The sequence below is a fragment of the Eumetopias jubatus genome, unplaced genomic scaffold, assembly GCF_037043125.1.
Source record: "Eumetopias jubatus isolate StellerSeaLion01/CBP00866 unplaced genomic scaffold, mEumJub1_p1.0 scaffold_4, whole genome shotgun sequence".
Classification (NCBI taxonomy): Eukaryota; Metazoa; Chordata; class Mammalia; order Carnivora; family Otariidae; genus Eumetopias; species Eumetopias jubatus.
This window is the reverse complement of record NW_028274810.1, coordinates 482887-498112: the sequence shown is the minus strand read 5'-3', so window position 1 is coordinate 498112 and position 15226 is coordinate 482887. Positions and strand designations below refer to the sequence as shown.

General features: G+C 47.3%; 1 protein-coding gene across 1 annotated transcript; it reads right to left on the bottom strand.

Moving 5' to 3' along the window:
• Positions 1 to 4793: 4793 nt before the first annotated feature.
• On the bottom strand, positions 4794 to 14913 carry LOC114202434 (peptidoglycan recognition protein 4-like). Its single transcript, XM_028095612.2, is given in 9 exon segments — positions 4794 to 4972; positions 6036 to 6154; positions 8488 to 8686; positions 10019 to 10171; positions 11389 to 11504; positions 12920 to 13092; positions 13094 to 13122; positions 13912 to 14019; positions 14862 to 14913. Coding segments are annotated over 9 exon segments (1128 nt in total).
• Between the last annotated feature and the right edge of the window lie 313 nt (positions 14914 to 15226).

Here is a 15226-nt window from a genome sequence, read left to right as displayed (position 1 = left end):
CCACACCTTCCAGGACCTCCCACCCCTCCTACCACTCTTCCCAGCTAATAACACCTTCCTCTCTCCCAGTCAGCATTTCTAATTAAGTCCTTGTTCTCAGCCAGCCCTGCCAGGCAAAACCTGCTGGGCCAGAAACATACCTGTCCTACTTCCGCTTCTGTGTGGCATTAAATTCTGGAAAATGTGTACCTTACCCAGAGCCACCCCACCCTTGGCCTCCTGCTCTTCCTTCCACTCCCTGGCACCATGGCAGCCCTGGAGCAGTGTGGGGCACATTGGTGGGGATCGACAGTGCTAAGGCACAGGCCCCTTTCCTGCTGTTTCTTCCATGCTGCCATATTCTAGATGCTGGGGAGTGCAAAAGAAGAAGGGCAAAATCAGGGCAGACACAGAAGCAGAAGGGCAGAAACAGAAAATAAGCATCAAGGGGCAGAGAGGGAGGCAGTGTGAGAGAAAGAAAGAAAAAGAGAGAGATAAGCAGAGGTGAGAGGGAGACAGAGACAAAGAGTTACTAAAGAAGAGAGAGAGAGAGAGACAACTCAAGTGGGAAAGAAAGAAGCCAAAGGGACAGAGTATAGGAAGTGGCTGGGCAGGTGGGGTTGGGACACAGTTTTGCAAGATTTCTCTCACTCTTTCCCTTGCCTTGCTATGATTATTTAGTACAGACAAGAGAGAGTTGTCCATAAATTTGGAAATTCCAAATGGAAAATGCCAGATGCCGAGGGAATGTTTTCCTTTTTCATTTAGTCTTCAGGGACTATATCTTCATTCTTTGATTTATGGTACTCCCTTCTACCCCAGCCTCATGGCGTGTTATCTCTAACTCTGGGCAGCATTTAGAACAAAGCACCTTCTTGATCACTGTTTTCTAACATTTTAACTAATATTTACTGGGACACAGTTCCTGCCCCTCCCCACCACACCCCTGGCTGTGGCCTTCATAGTGAGAAGGTCACAGAAGCATTCAAGGATGGTGGGGAAACTTTGGTGGTGGAGCATGTTTTGCCCCAAATCTCACTGATGGGGGTGGGGGGGTGCACCAGAAGGTGGGAGCAATGGTTGGCCTGGAATGAAGATGGAATTAACCTGTGAAAAATCCAACATGCTGCAACAGTGGGCAGTTTCTGGCAGTGGATTTTCCACTCTGACAAATATCTCAAGACCAGCTAAGGGAAGAGCAGCCGCCCTCCCAGGCTGGGAATGCTGCCTGTGCTCACCCAGCCCTGCCCAGGCATGGCTCCTGCCCTTCCATTGCACAGACACAAAGGCCCCCATGTGCCCCTGGAGATCCTGAGACTTGGCAGGTGTGGTGCAGCCTGGGGAGTCCAGGTCAGGAGGGAGAAGTGGGGGGAGGCAGTGAGGAGGCACCAAGAGGCTCAGGTGACATTCACGGGCACCTGGGGGTGGGGGAAGATGTCATTTCTAGTCTGGAGAAACAAGAAGCCTTTTGGAAGAGCTAGCCTGGATAAGTGTCTTAAAACCTGGTATAATCGCAGTGGTCAGGAGTGGGGCAGGGACAGTGTGGGCAAAGCATCCAAGATGAACAAGCCCAGGAGGTGAGCCCATACCTTGCCCACCTGGGTTCATTCTGTGAGAAAAGGTAACTTGGAGTGAGATTGTGGAAAGCCCTAATTGCCATGCTGAGTTGTTTACTTTACTCTATCCAAAAGGAGGGACCACAAAATGATTTTGACCAGAGGAATGGTGCCATGCTCAGAATCTGAGTGTCCCTTCCTTTCTTTAACTCACTGAGTGAACTTGAATGGTCATTGACCCCTTTGGGTTCAATTTCCTATAAAATGTAGGGTTTTAGCCAGGTAAGTATTTTATTCTGGAACCAAAGAAAACTTCATTGGGTGTCTTTTTTTTTTTTTCTCCCAGCTAATAGTTGTGGAAAACAACTGGCAAGATGAGCTCTAGAATCCCTCTCATTCTGGCAGTCCAAGGGCCATGAAGGAGGTGTGTCCCTCCTTTACCATGGGCTCCTTCAGACCTGCCAAGTCCTATGTGCCACAAGTTTCAGGCCAGCCTGGTCTCGCAGGGAGTGCCAAACTCCTGGGGCTGCCAGGGCTGGTGCCTGCGAAGGCACATCCTTCCTGCTGCAAATAGGACTAATAGATAATTGAAGGAAAGAGAAAGTTCTTCTCTAACCTTGAGGTCTTCCAGCTGGACTGGGAATTAAATTTATGTGAGATAGATCAACAGGAGAAAAAAACCTGAAAGTTTTATTAAGTGCACATGGAGGCCTAGGAATGAAATTGAGAAATAAAGAAATGACCAAAGCAGGCAGTTTTTATACTTTTTAGACAAAGAGACAATAAATTTGTCAGGCATTGACAGAACAAATAAAATTTAACTTTGGGAGCTTAGAGTGGTAAATTAGTAAAAAGTAACAAGAGTTGTTTATACAGACTTCTCTGCTCTAAATTCCCCACCTCTGGTGATAAGGATGTCTCTTTACCTTCTGTTACAGGAAAGGTACCTTTCACAGGAGGAGATTTATTTCCTGGTTTTGGGGGGATTGAGGAGGGTCTGAGTGTCCTTCTAGCACAGGCTGTCTTTTAAGTAACTTTTACCTAAAAGCATTGGTATGCCAAAGTGGCACATTTTGGGCAGCCTGCTCTTGACCTCTATGATAGCAAAACCACAGCAATAGCGACATGAATAGCCATACCTCCACGAACTTTAATAGAATCATTATCACATGCCAACCATAAGGTCTAAAACCTTACCACATTTCATTCACTTAATCCTCACAACAATCTTCTTGAGGTGGTGAGGGGTAGTATGAACCCCACTTTATATGATTAAGGGGAGTTGGGAAGAATTTCTCTATACTGAGGACTCAGAAAAGGCAACTGCACAGAATGGGCTGCCTCAGAATTTGCCATGAAAAAAACCATTTGCCAGCTGAGTGCTCTGCTTTTACTTAGATTGTATATGTGAGACCAATACAAGTTAAAAATTTGGAGAAGACAATAGTCCAGACCATGCAGTGTTGTTGATTTGAGGAGGCCTTGATGAGTGCTGGTGGAGGTGGGAGAGTCTACAGCCCTGTCCACAGCCTGCCTGGGACAGGGGTTAAGGGGGGTCAACAAGACCCTGAGGTCTGGGGTTTGAATCAAAGGGAAGAGAACCTTCCTCAATCAAAGGTAGGATTATAAGAAAGGTCAAGAAATTTGAAGGACACAGTTTTTATCGTGATACTATTTCTCAACATCTCACATCCAACTTGTTGGCTACTCCCTGTGTGAAGGGCTGGGAAACTCATCTTTGATGTTTTAAGAGACGGAGAAACATAAGGTTCTTCTTCTGGGAAGTCTGTATCCAGCCCCCTCTCCCCAAGAAAGGAGCCCCTGGTGGAGAGAGCTCAGGGGGTTCTCCAGGAGCCACCTCTTGCCGGCTCGGTAAATCAGGAAGGGGCACTGGGTCCTCTAGCATACTTGACCCTCCAGATAAACCATTCCTTCCTCTGTTTACATGCCAGGTGGCCTGAGGGCAAATAACAAAAGGACAGCAAATCCAGTAAGATCACAGGGACAGTCTTTGAAAAGCAAAAGGGCTGTAAAACTGAGAGGCTGTTAAAACCTGCCTAGTTGAAGATATGTAAAACACTCTAAGGGCAAAGACACTGTATGAATACCAAAGGTGTAGAGGGGAGAAAAGTCCATGTTTCTGGCTACTTCTTTTTATCCCTCCCCTCCTTTTTCCTGTTGTTTCCAGATCAGGAGAAAGAAGAGCCAACCCATGTGCTTCCAGTGAACAGCAGAATACTGCCTACCCCGTATGGAATACTTCAGTGTCTGGCTTCTCTCTGGGCAGGAGGAGCCCAGACCTGGAGGGTTGCAGAGTGCCCAGGCTCTGGGTCCCCACTGAACCCCACACCCAGTGGACACAGCTAGGCAAAGGCAGACTACAGGCACAGGAGACTTGTGAGGACACAGCCCAGATGGGCCTGGAGGAATGCAGTCTCTGTCCTCAGGGAGCTCAGGGAGGACAGGAGATAGGACCCTAGAGGCACAGCAACCATTACACATAAGCCACCAGAGCTGGCTCTGAGGCTCAGACTTGGAAGGGCAGGAACAGAGAGAAAGCTGGCAGGAGGGAGGACTGCCCCAGAAGGCATCCCCAGAGAAGGGGTGGTGGAGCAGACTGAAAAGGGGAGCAGGGACTCGATCCACTCATTCGTTTATTCATCCAACAAATTTCTGTAGTGACTACTAGACTCCAGACACTGCTGAGGAACTGAGGACATGGGGACAAATAAAACTGGAAACCCTCACAATCCAGTGGAGAGGAGAAGCACACCTATAAGTGATAGAGCTCTGAAATAAGGGCCATATCCACATGTGGACAAGTCAGTGTGTGAGCAGGGAGGGGCTTCAGGCCTTGAACCTGGGTCCTGTGTGAATCTTGGGGGTTGCCGGGCAGATGGCAGGGCTAAGGTACATGGGGCAGAGGGGCAGCCAGAAAGGGAAAGCGAAGTCAAACAAGCATCAGCCCAACTTCCCACCTGGCTTAGGAGCTGGGTGCCCAGGGGAGGGGAAGATGAGGAGAGAGGAAGGTGGGGCCTACTCAGAGGGCTGGGAATGCCCAGCTCTGGGGTCTCAGAGCTACTTGGAGGATGGTGGGGTGCTAGCAGTAGAGGATCACACTAACCTGAGAAAGGAGGGACAAGATGGGGCTGGCTGGGAGGGGACACCAAGTGTTGAGTCAGGGTGGAGGGTGAGGACAGGGGAAGCCTAGCAGCCAGGCGGGCACAGGGAACAGTCTCAGAAGGAGCAGGGGCTCCCTCAGTGTTTGAAATGAGGCCAAGCCTTAATGATGTTGTACAAAGCTTGTCCAGGAGACAGGGTGTTGACAATATCACTGTGCCCCACCAGCAGGTAGTTGGGAATTAAATATCCCTTGTCCACTGCACACTGGATCAGGTTCTGGGCTGCTTCCAAGGCTGCAGCATTGGGTGGGGTACCTGCAAAACAGTTATCTCTCTGTTACAGGTTTCCAGGGCACCCTGCCCAGGTCAGGACCCACTCCTGAATCCCCCCTAACCCACCCCTACCACCATGCTAATATATTCTGATACTGTCAGACACCCTATAGACAGAAAATCAAGTCAGGACTCAGATTCCTCAGCACCAAAGTTCTTCTTGAATGAAAAGAGCAGAGCCTGGGATAAGACATACAACTGTTTGGGGGATGCATGGAGACTTTGTCCATTGCAAATATTTAACATGGTAGTTCTCAACTGAGGAAATTTAGCCTCCCATGGGGACATTTAACACTGTCTAGAGACATTTTTGGTTCTCAAGCTAGGCAAAATGTGTTACAGGCATCCAGTGGCAGAAGCCAAGGTTGCAGCTAAGGGTCATACAATGCACAGGTCAGCTCCTCTACAAAGAGTTACCTGAGCCAGGATGTCAATAGTGTTGAGGCTGAGAAACCTTGCTTTGGCCACAAGCTGTGCTTCCTGTACCTTCACACGCCCAGCCCATCCCCAGACACCTTCCTAGGTATCCCCTTACCCCACCCAATATCCATTTTAGTATCAGACTGAACCAGCCCCAGTGACATGGCTCTTCCCAGAGGTGCAGCAAAAGTTCCCAGAGTCTAAACAAACTCTAGTCAAGAGCTCTGAGCAATGACAATCCTCAGTGTACACTCTGGATGCAGAGACAAGGGCTAATCCAGGGCTGTGGCAAGTAAGGTAAGGGTCCCCACATTGTTGCCATGGTAAAAACTTAGCAAAATATATGTACAAAGATCTTTTCTCCTTGTCTCATATGTGTTTTGGATGTCAGAAGAGAGAGACATTTGGTTGGGTGTGAAGGAGATTGATTCAGAGTGGGCATTCTGTCTGGGAGGGGGTCACTCTGGTCACACTCAGCTTAGTCAAATGACAAATCTGAAGCTGGGTAAATCCAGCATATGCAGGCACTGAAGTGATCCCTGAGTTTGATGCTGTTGTCTTCCACTTAGGACACTCTCCCTCAAACACCATACAATGACTGCTACTGCCCAAAGCATCCACTTACCCAAGAAGGTGCCCATAAAGGCAATGCTCAGGGCAATGTCATTGTAGCCAGGAGCACGGGAGCCTTGGACATTCTACCCCACTCCTTCATAAATGACACCATCCTGCCCCACGAGGAAGCTAGAGGACCATGAGGGGAGATGGAGATCAGCATGACAGACAGACAACCTGGGATTGTTTCATTTATTCATTTGCTCATTCATTCAATCACTCATGCCTTTACTCGGCAGACACTGATTAGCTATTAAATTCTAAGCAGAGTTACAAAAAAGACAGTCTTTGCCAGGGGTGCGCTCATCAAAGAGGGGGAAGGGAAGGAAGTGCTATTTATAGCCTTTACTGATTTCTGTGGTGTAAAACTCCTACCATGGCTGATTTTCAGCCCCTGGTGATTTAACAAAGGCCCTGGCTCTCCAACAGTCTGCTCTCATGAGCCCATCCAGCTCTGGCACACTGCTGCTGCCCCAAGAAGTTCATAGTCTAGGAAGAGAAAAGCAACAACAGCCATCCCTGCCAATCTGGCCTTCCCCATACCTCACTAATGACACTGTTTCCCTGGAGGTGAGCTGTGGCTGCCTTACCACTAAGGTCAAAGTACACTTCTCCAGTCCTGCCTTGCCTGATCCCTCTGCATCCACAAATATCCTCCCCCCTTCACTTCCATCGCACTCTACTCTCCCAGGTGTCTTTTGTGACTGCCCCCTCACTCCTTTGCACCTTGTCTCCCTGTGTCCTTTCCTTAAATATGTAGTTCTTCATGTCTTTCGGATACAAATCTTATATCAAACCCTGCTTTTAGTCCCTTGGCAACACAGTCCAAACTCCCCAGCTTAAGTGACAAGATCCTTCATGAGATGGCCCCTGTTTGCCTTCTTACCTTTCACCATCCCTCTCTCTGTCATCTATTTTTATTATGATAAACTTCCCTCAGTTACTCAAAGACACCATTCTCAAGGTGGCATCCAGGATTTTCCACAGAGGTCCTTTTTCTGTGTTTGAAACAGTCTTCCCTCTCCTCTGACAAGCTCACTCATTTCTTAGGTCAGCTGATATGTCACCTCTCAAGTGTACTTCCTTCACACTCAATCCCCCAGCAAGCTAACAAGTTAAAAATGTATCCTGCTTACATCTTTGCACCCTCTATCATAACATTTAATGTATTCTATTAGGATTTATTCCTTTAATTATCTTTCTCATTCAGCAGAGTATTAGCTCCATCAAAGCAAGAACCATATCTGTGCTACATCTGATAGCATCCCCAGAGCATAACCTCATGCCACAGAGTAGGCACTCAATTGTGTTCTCAGTGAACTAATTTATAGCAAGTGGGTGTTTACTCCTGACTACAGATCATTTCACAGTGAGCAGGGTAATGAAAGTTATGGCAAAAAAGACACAATAAAAGGTCAAAAGCCAAGGGACAAGAAACTGACCTCTGAAGCCTGAATGGAAAAAGGAAAATGTCCTCTCTCAGCACCCATCATTTTCCAGTTTAGGTTCAAAACATATAGTCAATTTTCAGGTATACATTCTAATCAAAGAGAGCAACCCTGTGAATAATCCTGCATAGCAGGATCTAGCAGAGCACATGGCAAGTCTTAACAGATGAAAGGTATTGAAGGAAGTTTTCTCCTATCTCAAGAGTGTTGCAACTAAAACAGGATGGAGATAAGACAGGCTATCAGCCCAGAATCACATGGTAATTGTGATTCCATGGTAATCACAATTGGTAAATCCAAGCCAATTAGATTTGGTAATCCAATGGTAATTGGTAAATCCAGCCAAGGCAGGGCCATTGCACAGAGCTATGCTGCTTGCACGCTGCACAGAGTGCCTGGCCAGGAGGCAAGGAGGGTCTAAAATCCAACTCCACTAGCTAAGCCATCATGCCCCTAGAGGAAGGGCTCCTTGATTAATGTGTACTGTCTGGATTAGTGGTGGCCCATTCTGAGACTTAACATTCAGTGTAATTGTTTCTGATGGACTGAGATGGTGTGGGCTTGGAGAGCATCCTACAAGAAGTTTTTATTCTTTCATTAGGTCAGTGTGCTCATTATTAAAAAATTATAGATATTGGCATTAGAGCAATCAGAGGATATTATCTGGTGTTTCCGTTTGCCTTCAGACAGGAAAGATATTCTCTACAGGCTTCACAATCTTGCATGTATACAACTTCCTCTAGTATCTTTCCAGCAGTCTTGGTCTCCATCATGTCAATATAAGATATTTAAAAAGGACACATTTTGAGTACATGCTCAAGGAGATTGACCACCCTTTTAGCTATATCCTAAGTAAGGCTCACCCAGAGTTGCATGAAAAATCAATGTGGTTAAACATAGCACACCTCTCATATGGTGGGCACTCAGTAAACATTATTTTCCCTTCTCTCCCATTCGAAGATTCATAGTCTGCCCTCAGGTAAAAGAAGCCCACATGTCCTCAGGTCCACTTACTTATACCCAATGTCACATGAGTTCAACCTGTCTATGAAGAAGGACTGGATATCTTGGACCAGCAAGTAGCACTCATCAGACATGATGCAGGTTTTCCCAGCAGTGTGGATGATGACGACGTACTTAGCCAGGAGGTTCATCTTGGCGCAATGGGTCTCCCTGGCCTCCCATGCAGACCGTGGGATAATGTTGGAGAAAGCTGAGGAGGGGGGCAAAAAAAAACCGGATGTGTGGACTTATTGTGCCCACCCATGTCGACTACCTCACTACTTAACATCCCCATGGCCTCTGAGCATCCTGACCTGACTCTGACTGTGGAACTCAGGAGAGCCCACCTGGGAGTGGAGTATGTCTGCCTGATGGGATTATATTCAAGAGGCAAGAATCATAGAGCCATGGGATCTAACCCAAAAACAGAACCCAAAGGACAGTGGGTATATTGATCCTAAGAAGATATGGATACTCATCCCCAAGGGCAAAGGATATCTTATCTATCTGCATGATTGTCTTGTGTGTGTGTGTGTGTGTGCCTGCATGACAGGGCCCTTTGGACAAATCAGCTGAATTATCAACTGAAAGCATGTCTTTGAAACTCATCTGTAATCCCTAAAACTCTCTGTCAATATAAGCAATCATTAATATTAGTTGATAGCACTAATCCAAAGGCAGAGACCAGATTTACTCAGAGCTTTCATATAATAGATACAATTATCTTTAAAACTTTATTAAGTCCAGGAAAAGGTTGAAAGTGGTTGTTAACTATATTGTCCTTTTTTTTTTTAAGTGAACTCCACGGCCCCAGTGTAGGACTCAAACTTATGACCCCATGATCAAGATTTACATGCTCTATGAACTGAATCATCCAGGTGACCCTTAACTATACTGGTTTTGATGCTACTTTTAAACCCCAAATCTACCTTTTATCTAGTGCTTATTACCCAAAGTACTGTAACAACTTCCTCTGATGTCAGTATAGATGGCGATGTAAGCACTTTGGTCTATCAGTGCTGTTGTGGTTCTTGTATTCAGAAAGATGTGCATTTGTGCTTTTGTGCTTGTATGTGTTAGATGCCTATTCCTCTCCATGTTTTTTTTTCCCTCCACAGCACTTTTCACCTTATAACATACCAAATATTTTATTTACTTATTTGTTTATTTTTTTTCTACCCTCTAGGTTGAAACTTCATAGGGAACTGCTTGTGTGTTTTGTTCCATGATATATCCTCAGTGACTAGCAGGTTCTCAGTAAATAATTGTTGACTGATTGAAGAAATGGATGCACATATATTACACTATGCTAATGCCATGGCTCTATTATTCTAGAAATCTGAGAGATAAAGAGGTGACCTGGAGGGTTCCTCTCAAGGTGCGCCAGCCCAAAGGTTCAGAGAGCTGGGTGACCGGTTGCCTATCAGAAAGGATCCAATGAGACCCTGACTGAAAAGTCACTCCCAATGGTGTTTGGAAATTAGTAGGGGGTAGGCTGGGTGGGTGGGTCTAGAGGGAGGCCCAGTAGGGTTGAAGGTCTTACCTTTCTTGGGACTTGCCTTCTGAAGAGGGAGTAGGCAGTTCTCACCTTTCACGAGAAGTGGCTGAACATACTTGGGTGACAGGTGGCCCTTCTGGACAGCATAGGAGATCAGGCCCTCCATGGCTGACAGGGCAGCAGGGCTGTGACTGTGGCCTGAAAGAGAGCCATCTATGGCAACCTGGGTCTGACCTGAGTTTCAGGGGGCTGTGAGGGAAGGACTAGATGCCCTGCCAGCCCTTACACAGCTGTTAGAGGGAAACTGGCTCATCCTCCAGGTTAGAAAGCCTGAAAGTCAAGGATCCACCTGGCCCAGGATGAAGACCTTTCTCAATGACCTGCCAAAACTTCATTCATTGCTCTTTCTCCATGGAAGAGTTGGAACACAGCCCCATGCTCAGGAATGCCCAGCTAGCTGGGTCAGGGTTTCCCATCAGCAAGGGCCCTTCCAGGCATGTGACAGCTTCTTTCCCTGCATTAACTTCCTTAATCCTCACCAAAAACCTCTGACATAGATGCTATTATTAGCCTCATTATTCTCAGAAAGAAACTTGAGGCTTCAAGAAACAACATGCTCAAGACCCTACAGCTAACAGAGTGACACCCAGGTAACAATGAGTGGTCACAAAAACAAACCAAGCTGAATACAGGTCCTCTGGTGTGTGGAAACCATCCTGGAATTGAAAATGGAAAGTGTGAGCTTGCCTTTTGATTCTTCTTGGGTCACTTCCTCTCTGGAATTCAGGCTGTACTTTGTGTAACAGCGATCAGGAAACTTGTCTGGATTTTCTCACAGAGTATTGGGAGGGGACAATAAGAAACTAGACATGCAAAGTCAGTGGAATGGTCCTGGAGCAGGTATGCTAGGATGCTGGGAGAGCTGGGGGGATGGGCAGCAGTAAGACTAGAAGAAAGTGGAAGGGACGCAGGGATTAGAGGCCTCAGAGTGGTTTTAAAAATTGTACAGAAAATCTTGAGGTAAGAGAGATGGAAGGAGGAGGTGCCTGGTAGGAAATGGGAAGGAGGGTCTAGTGCTGGAGAAGGTTTAGAGCCAGAGAGGAAGATGTGACAGTCACTGACAGAAGACAGCAGAAGCCCACATCCCTCCATGATGACAATGAGAAGGTAGCAAGGCTGTGGAGAGAAGGCTGTACAGCACCTCCACTGCAAGATATCCAGAGAGAGAGGAGACAGCTCGGAGACTGAGAAGGAAGCCAGAGGAGGGAGAGAAGAACAAATACCATTCATGTAAGCCGAGAGAGGGGAACTCCAGGAGAGTAGATCATCAGGGAAGTAGGAGAAGGTCAAGGAGGCAGTGTGGAAACAAAGAAGTAGGTAACTCTTTGGAGAAGGGCAACTGGGATGACCATTACCTTCCTTGGTGCCAAAGAAAGCAAAGCCCAGGGAGATGTTGTAGCCCTGGGTGTGCATGCCTTGGACATTCCAGCCAACACCTTCATACACCCTCCCATCGTCCCCAACCAGGAAGCTGTGGAGCAGGGAGATATAGGCTGAGTGTCTGGCACTGTGGCACATCCCCACAAGAGGAACCACTTATCAGCCCCCAAAGGGAGAAGGGTTCAAGCTATGCTCACTACAGAGAATTTGCATGGACTTGTCCCAGACAGTGGAAAGACAAAGTCAATTATATTCCCTTAGAATTCAGAACCCACCCCCACATTCCCTACCTCCTTCCTTTGTTCAGATGCCCAGGCTTTATGTAAATTATCCTATACACTCAGAAGGAGGAGAGGTCCTGGTGCCACCACAGTAGCTAACACAGACCCAATTACACTGAGATTCTTCTCAGCCTCCATATTGCCTCAAACATGGCTCTCCTCCTTCCTCCTAAATGCATGCTACCTGTGTCATCTCCACATAGGCTGTTCATATGATTTCTCCTTGCCAGGTTCCTGTCTTACATAGACTTCTCAGAAAGTAGCTCCTCAGATAAGGACATGGATACAGGCAGTTTATTTGAAAAGGGATCCCAAAAGCCAGTATGAGGGAGCAAGGAGAGTGAATCAGAAGCAAGAAATCCAACAAAGTGTGAACAATTGGGCTGGCTTCACAATGGCTAGCTGGAGCTCAGAACTGTTCCTCCCATTGTCTGCCACCAGATAGGTGAACTTACAAGGAACTGAGTACATGCACCTAATGATTGTCCCTGAGAAGGACTGGGGGCTGAGGAAGTTATTTACAACTCTTGCCCCGCAAGGGGACATTAACTCCCCTTCACCATCAGGGGTGGTAAAAGTCTAAAGCAGAAAAACTGAGAGATGTGGAGGGTACTCAAAGTGGAAAGCCATCACCATGCATAGGAACTGCTCACAACTAGGTAAGGTCAGAGGTGGGCTGAGGACATGTGGTCCTAGGCACTAAGAGGGTCCACTGCAGTGACCACTAGAGTAAGAGATGCCTTGCCAAGTAAGAGCCCCCTGCATATGGTGAGATGGGACATGTGGTGGGCAAAGAGACAGTTTTGAGTCAGTCTGGGCTCTACAACCTTGTAGCTGTGACTCTGAGAAACCCAAACAACGTCCTGGCCTTGGTCCCCTCACCTGGAGCATGGCGATAGTAATGTATGCCTGACCAACCTCACATGTTTTTGGTAGAACAAATGCACCCATGCACTTGGTAGTCATTCATAACTATCAGTGTGCTACGTGAAGAAGTTTTGGAGGGGGATAGGAAGTATAGTTATTACTTAACCTTCCTTGCATCCTTTTAGGAGATCTCATAGAAAATTCAAAGGGATTTGGAATTTTATAGGGTTTTTCATATTTTATTCACTATAAACCTGATATATCCTCAACCCAGGAAATGAGGAAAGAAGACATGAGTAAAGGTGGGAGAAGAACCCTAAGGAGCAGCATTGACCATATACCCCCACATAGCCCTTACTTGTAGGCCATGTCACACCAGCTGTTGTTGTGCATGTGATGGGCCCGCAATTCCCAAAGCCTCTGACTGCACATAGTCTGGTTGTGACACTCCAGTCCAGGGACATGGTGCGTGACAAGGAAATCCACGGGCATGGTCAGTGGGGTTCTGCAGGCAACAGCTTCTCCCCCCCTACTCCTTGTGAGAAATAATTGTGAAGACATCTGTTGGGTAACCACAAGGACATCACTCAGTGCATCCTGCCCCATCACTGCCTCACTACTCCCTGGGCCATGGGTGCCATTCTAGGCTGAGTCTGCCCCACAGGGGTGGAAAAACCCTGGGAGGAGGGCTTCAGCAGGCACACACACCCTCTCCTTCTCACCTCCACATCTATTTCTCCTCCACTGCCCCACTGCAAAGTATGCACCTGCCCAGAGAAGCTTGGATGCTCTGCTCACCTATCCAGGGCATCCCCACTGGGACAGACTCCACCCTGAAGCTCCTGCCCTGCTCTACTCCTGGACCCCTGCTTTAGGAAGCAGCTCCTTCCCACTGCTTCCCCTGGGAAAGCCCTGAGTGGCCCCTCTGGGTTTCACTGCAGCACTAATGCCTTCAGGGCACACTATGCTCACTGACAATTTGCTCTGTGACTCTGACTGTGTCCTTTGTCCTGCCCTGAGTGCTTTTTGAGGGGATTACGTCTCTTCCACAGCCTAGGGGCTCCCTCCAAATAGGGCCTAGCTCTCCCATTCAGTCAGACAACTCCCTCAGGGCAAGGTGTGAGTCTCCATCTTCAGGCTAGGGGCCCTAAGTGCAGAGGCTGAATCTCCCTGTCCTGGTTTCTGTCCTCTCCTGGTACCACCCCAGACCCCCAAGGCCTGCGGCATCCCTGCAGGTGTTTTGCTGATGTTCCACTGCCCCATCTGCCCCATGCCAGCCACAAGGGGCAGTGCAGATCTCAGAAGCACTCTGGTCACAGAACATACCCAGCTGTCTTTAAGGCTCCTCACCATTGAGACTGAGTTTTCCTTTCTCAGTGAGATGAGAGATGTTGCCAAACAGGTCCTGAAAGCCCTCTGATACATCTTTGGCTTGTGTTTCATCCCAGGAGAAATCACCTGCAGAAGAACAGTCCATTTTACATTGGTCCTCAGAGAACCCCAGTACTAACAATCTCAGTGACAGACTCAGGCCAGATCACTGAGGTCCCTCCAGGAGACCCCTCTAGGCTGACTAGATGACCACCTCCAGTTGCAACACATGCATGCTTTCCTTCAACACCAACTCCAGGGAATCCCCAGAACACAGTTAAATAGCCAAGAGCAGGGAGTCAGAAATATATCCGTTTCTCATGAGCTGTATCTATATACACTATTGGGAAAACAACAACAACTTAGAAGTGTATCTAAGCATCTCAAAAGCACAAGGTTCTCTTTTGTATGGATTTTACCAAATAGAAACAATGAGAAGATAATGCAGAAAAGGGATTAGAATTATTTGCACAAATCAAGTCAGCTCTTCCAGGCCTGACTTGGGGGCATGTACTGTGCCCAAGCTCCTGTGTGTGTGACTGACATCCCTAGCCCCAAGGAACTTTCTCTTACTGAGAAGCATAAACCCCAGCCACATGAAGAGAATCATTGCTTCCATTGCTCAGGTGCAAAATCCTTCATGATCCTTCATGTGCATTATCTCATTTAATCCTCAAAAATTTGGGAAATCATAAATTTATCTCAATTATCAAGTGGGAAAATTAAGACTTAAAGGGCTGAATAATTTGCTTAAAATCATTGCTGGAGGTAGGCCAAGGATTTGAAACCAGGTTTACAGACTTCAAGTTCTGTGTTCCAAATGCAAAGCTATTCTTTCACCTGAAGGGAGAGGCAACATTTAAAGAACTCTGCTGTAAAAGTAGATGATCCTTCTTAGTTACCCTCTGATCCAGTGAAGGAAAACTCACCCCAGGCCCTAAGACCAAGAGCCAAGACACAAAGCCACAGCAGCAACCTCATGTGGTCCTAAAACATTGACAGGAATGTGTGGAATTCAACCCTAGGAGAGACACTGATGGTTAACCAGACCATGCTTCACTCCTCAAACAAGGCACCCACCCCACTGCATGACACCCCTGTCTGCCTCCCTGCCAAACTATGGGCCTCCTGAGGGCCAGCAGCTAGCCAGGACTCTCAAGGTCCCCCGTACATGTCAGGTGTTCCTTGGATGGGTAAACACCCTCATTCTGTTTCCCTGTGCAACTAGATTTCACTGAGTGACTACTATGTACAAGGCTAGCATAGAATTCGCTCATGCAATCTTATTTAATCC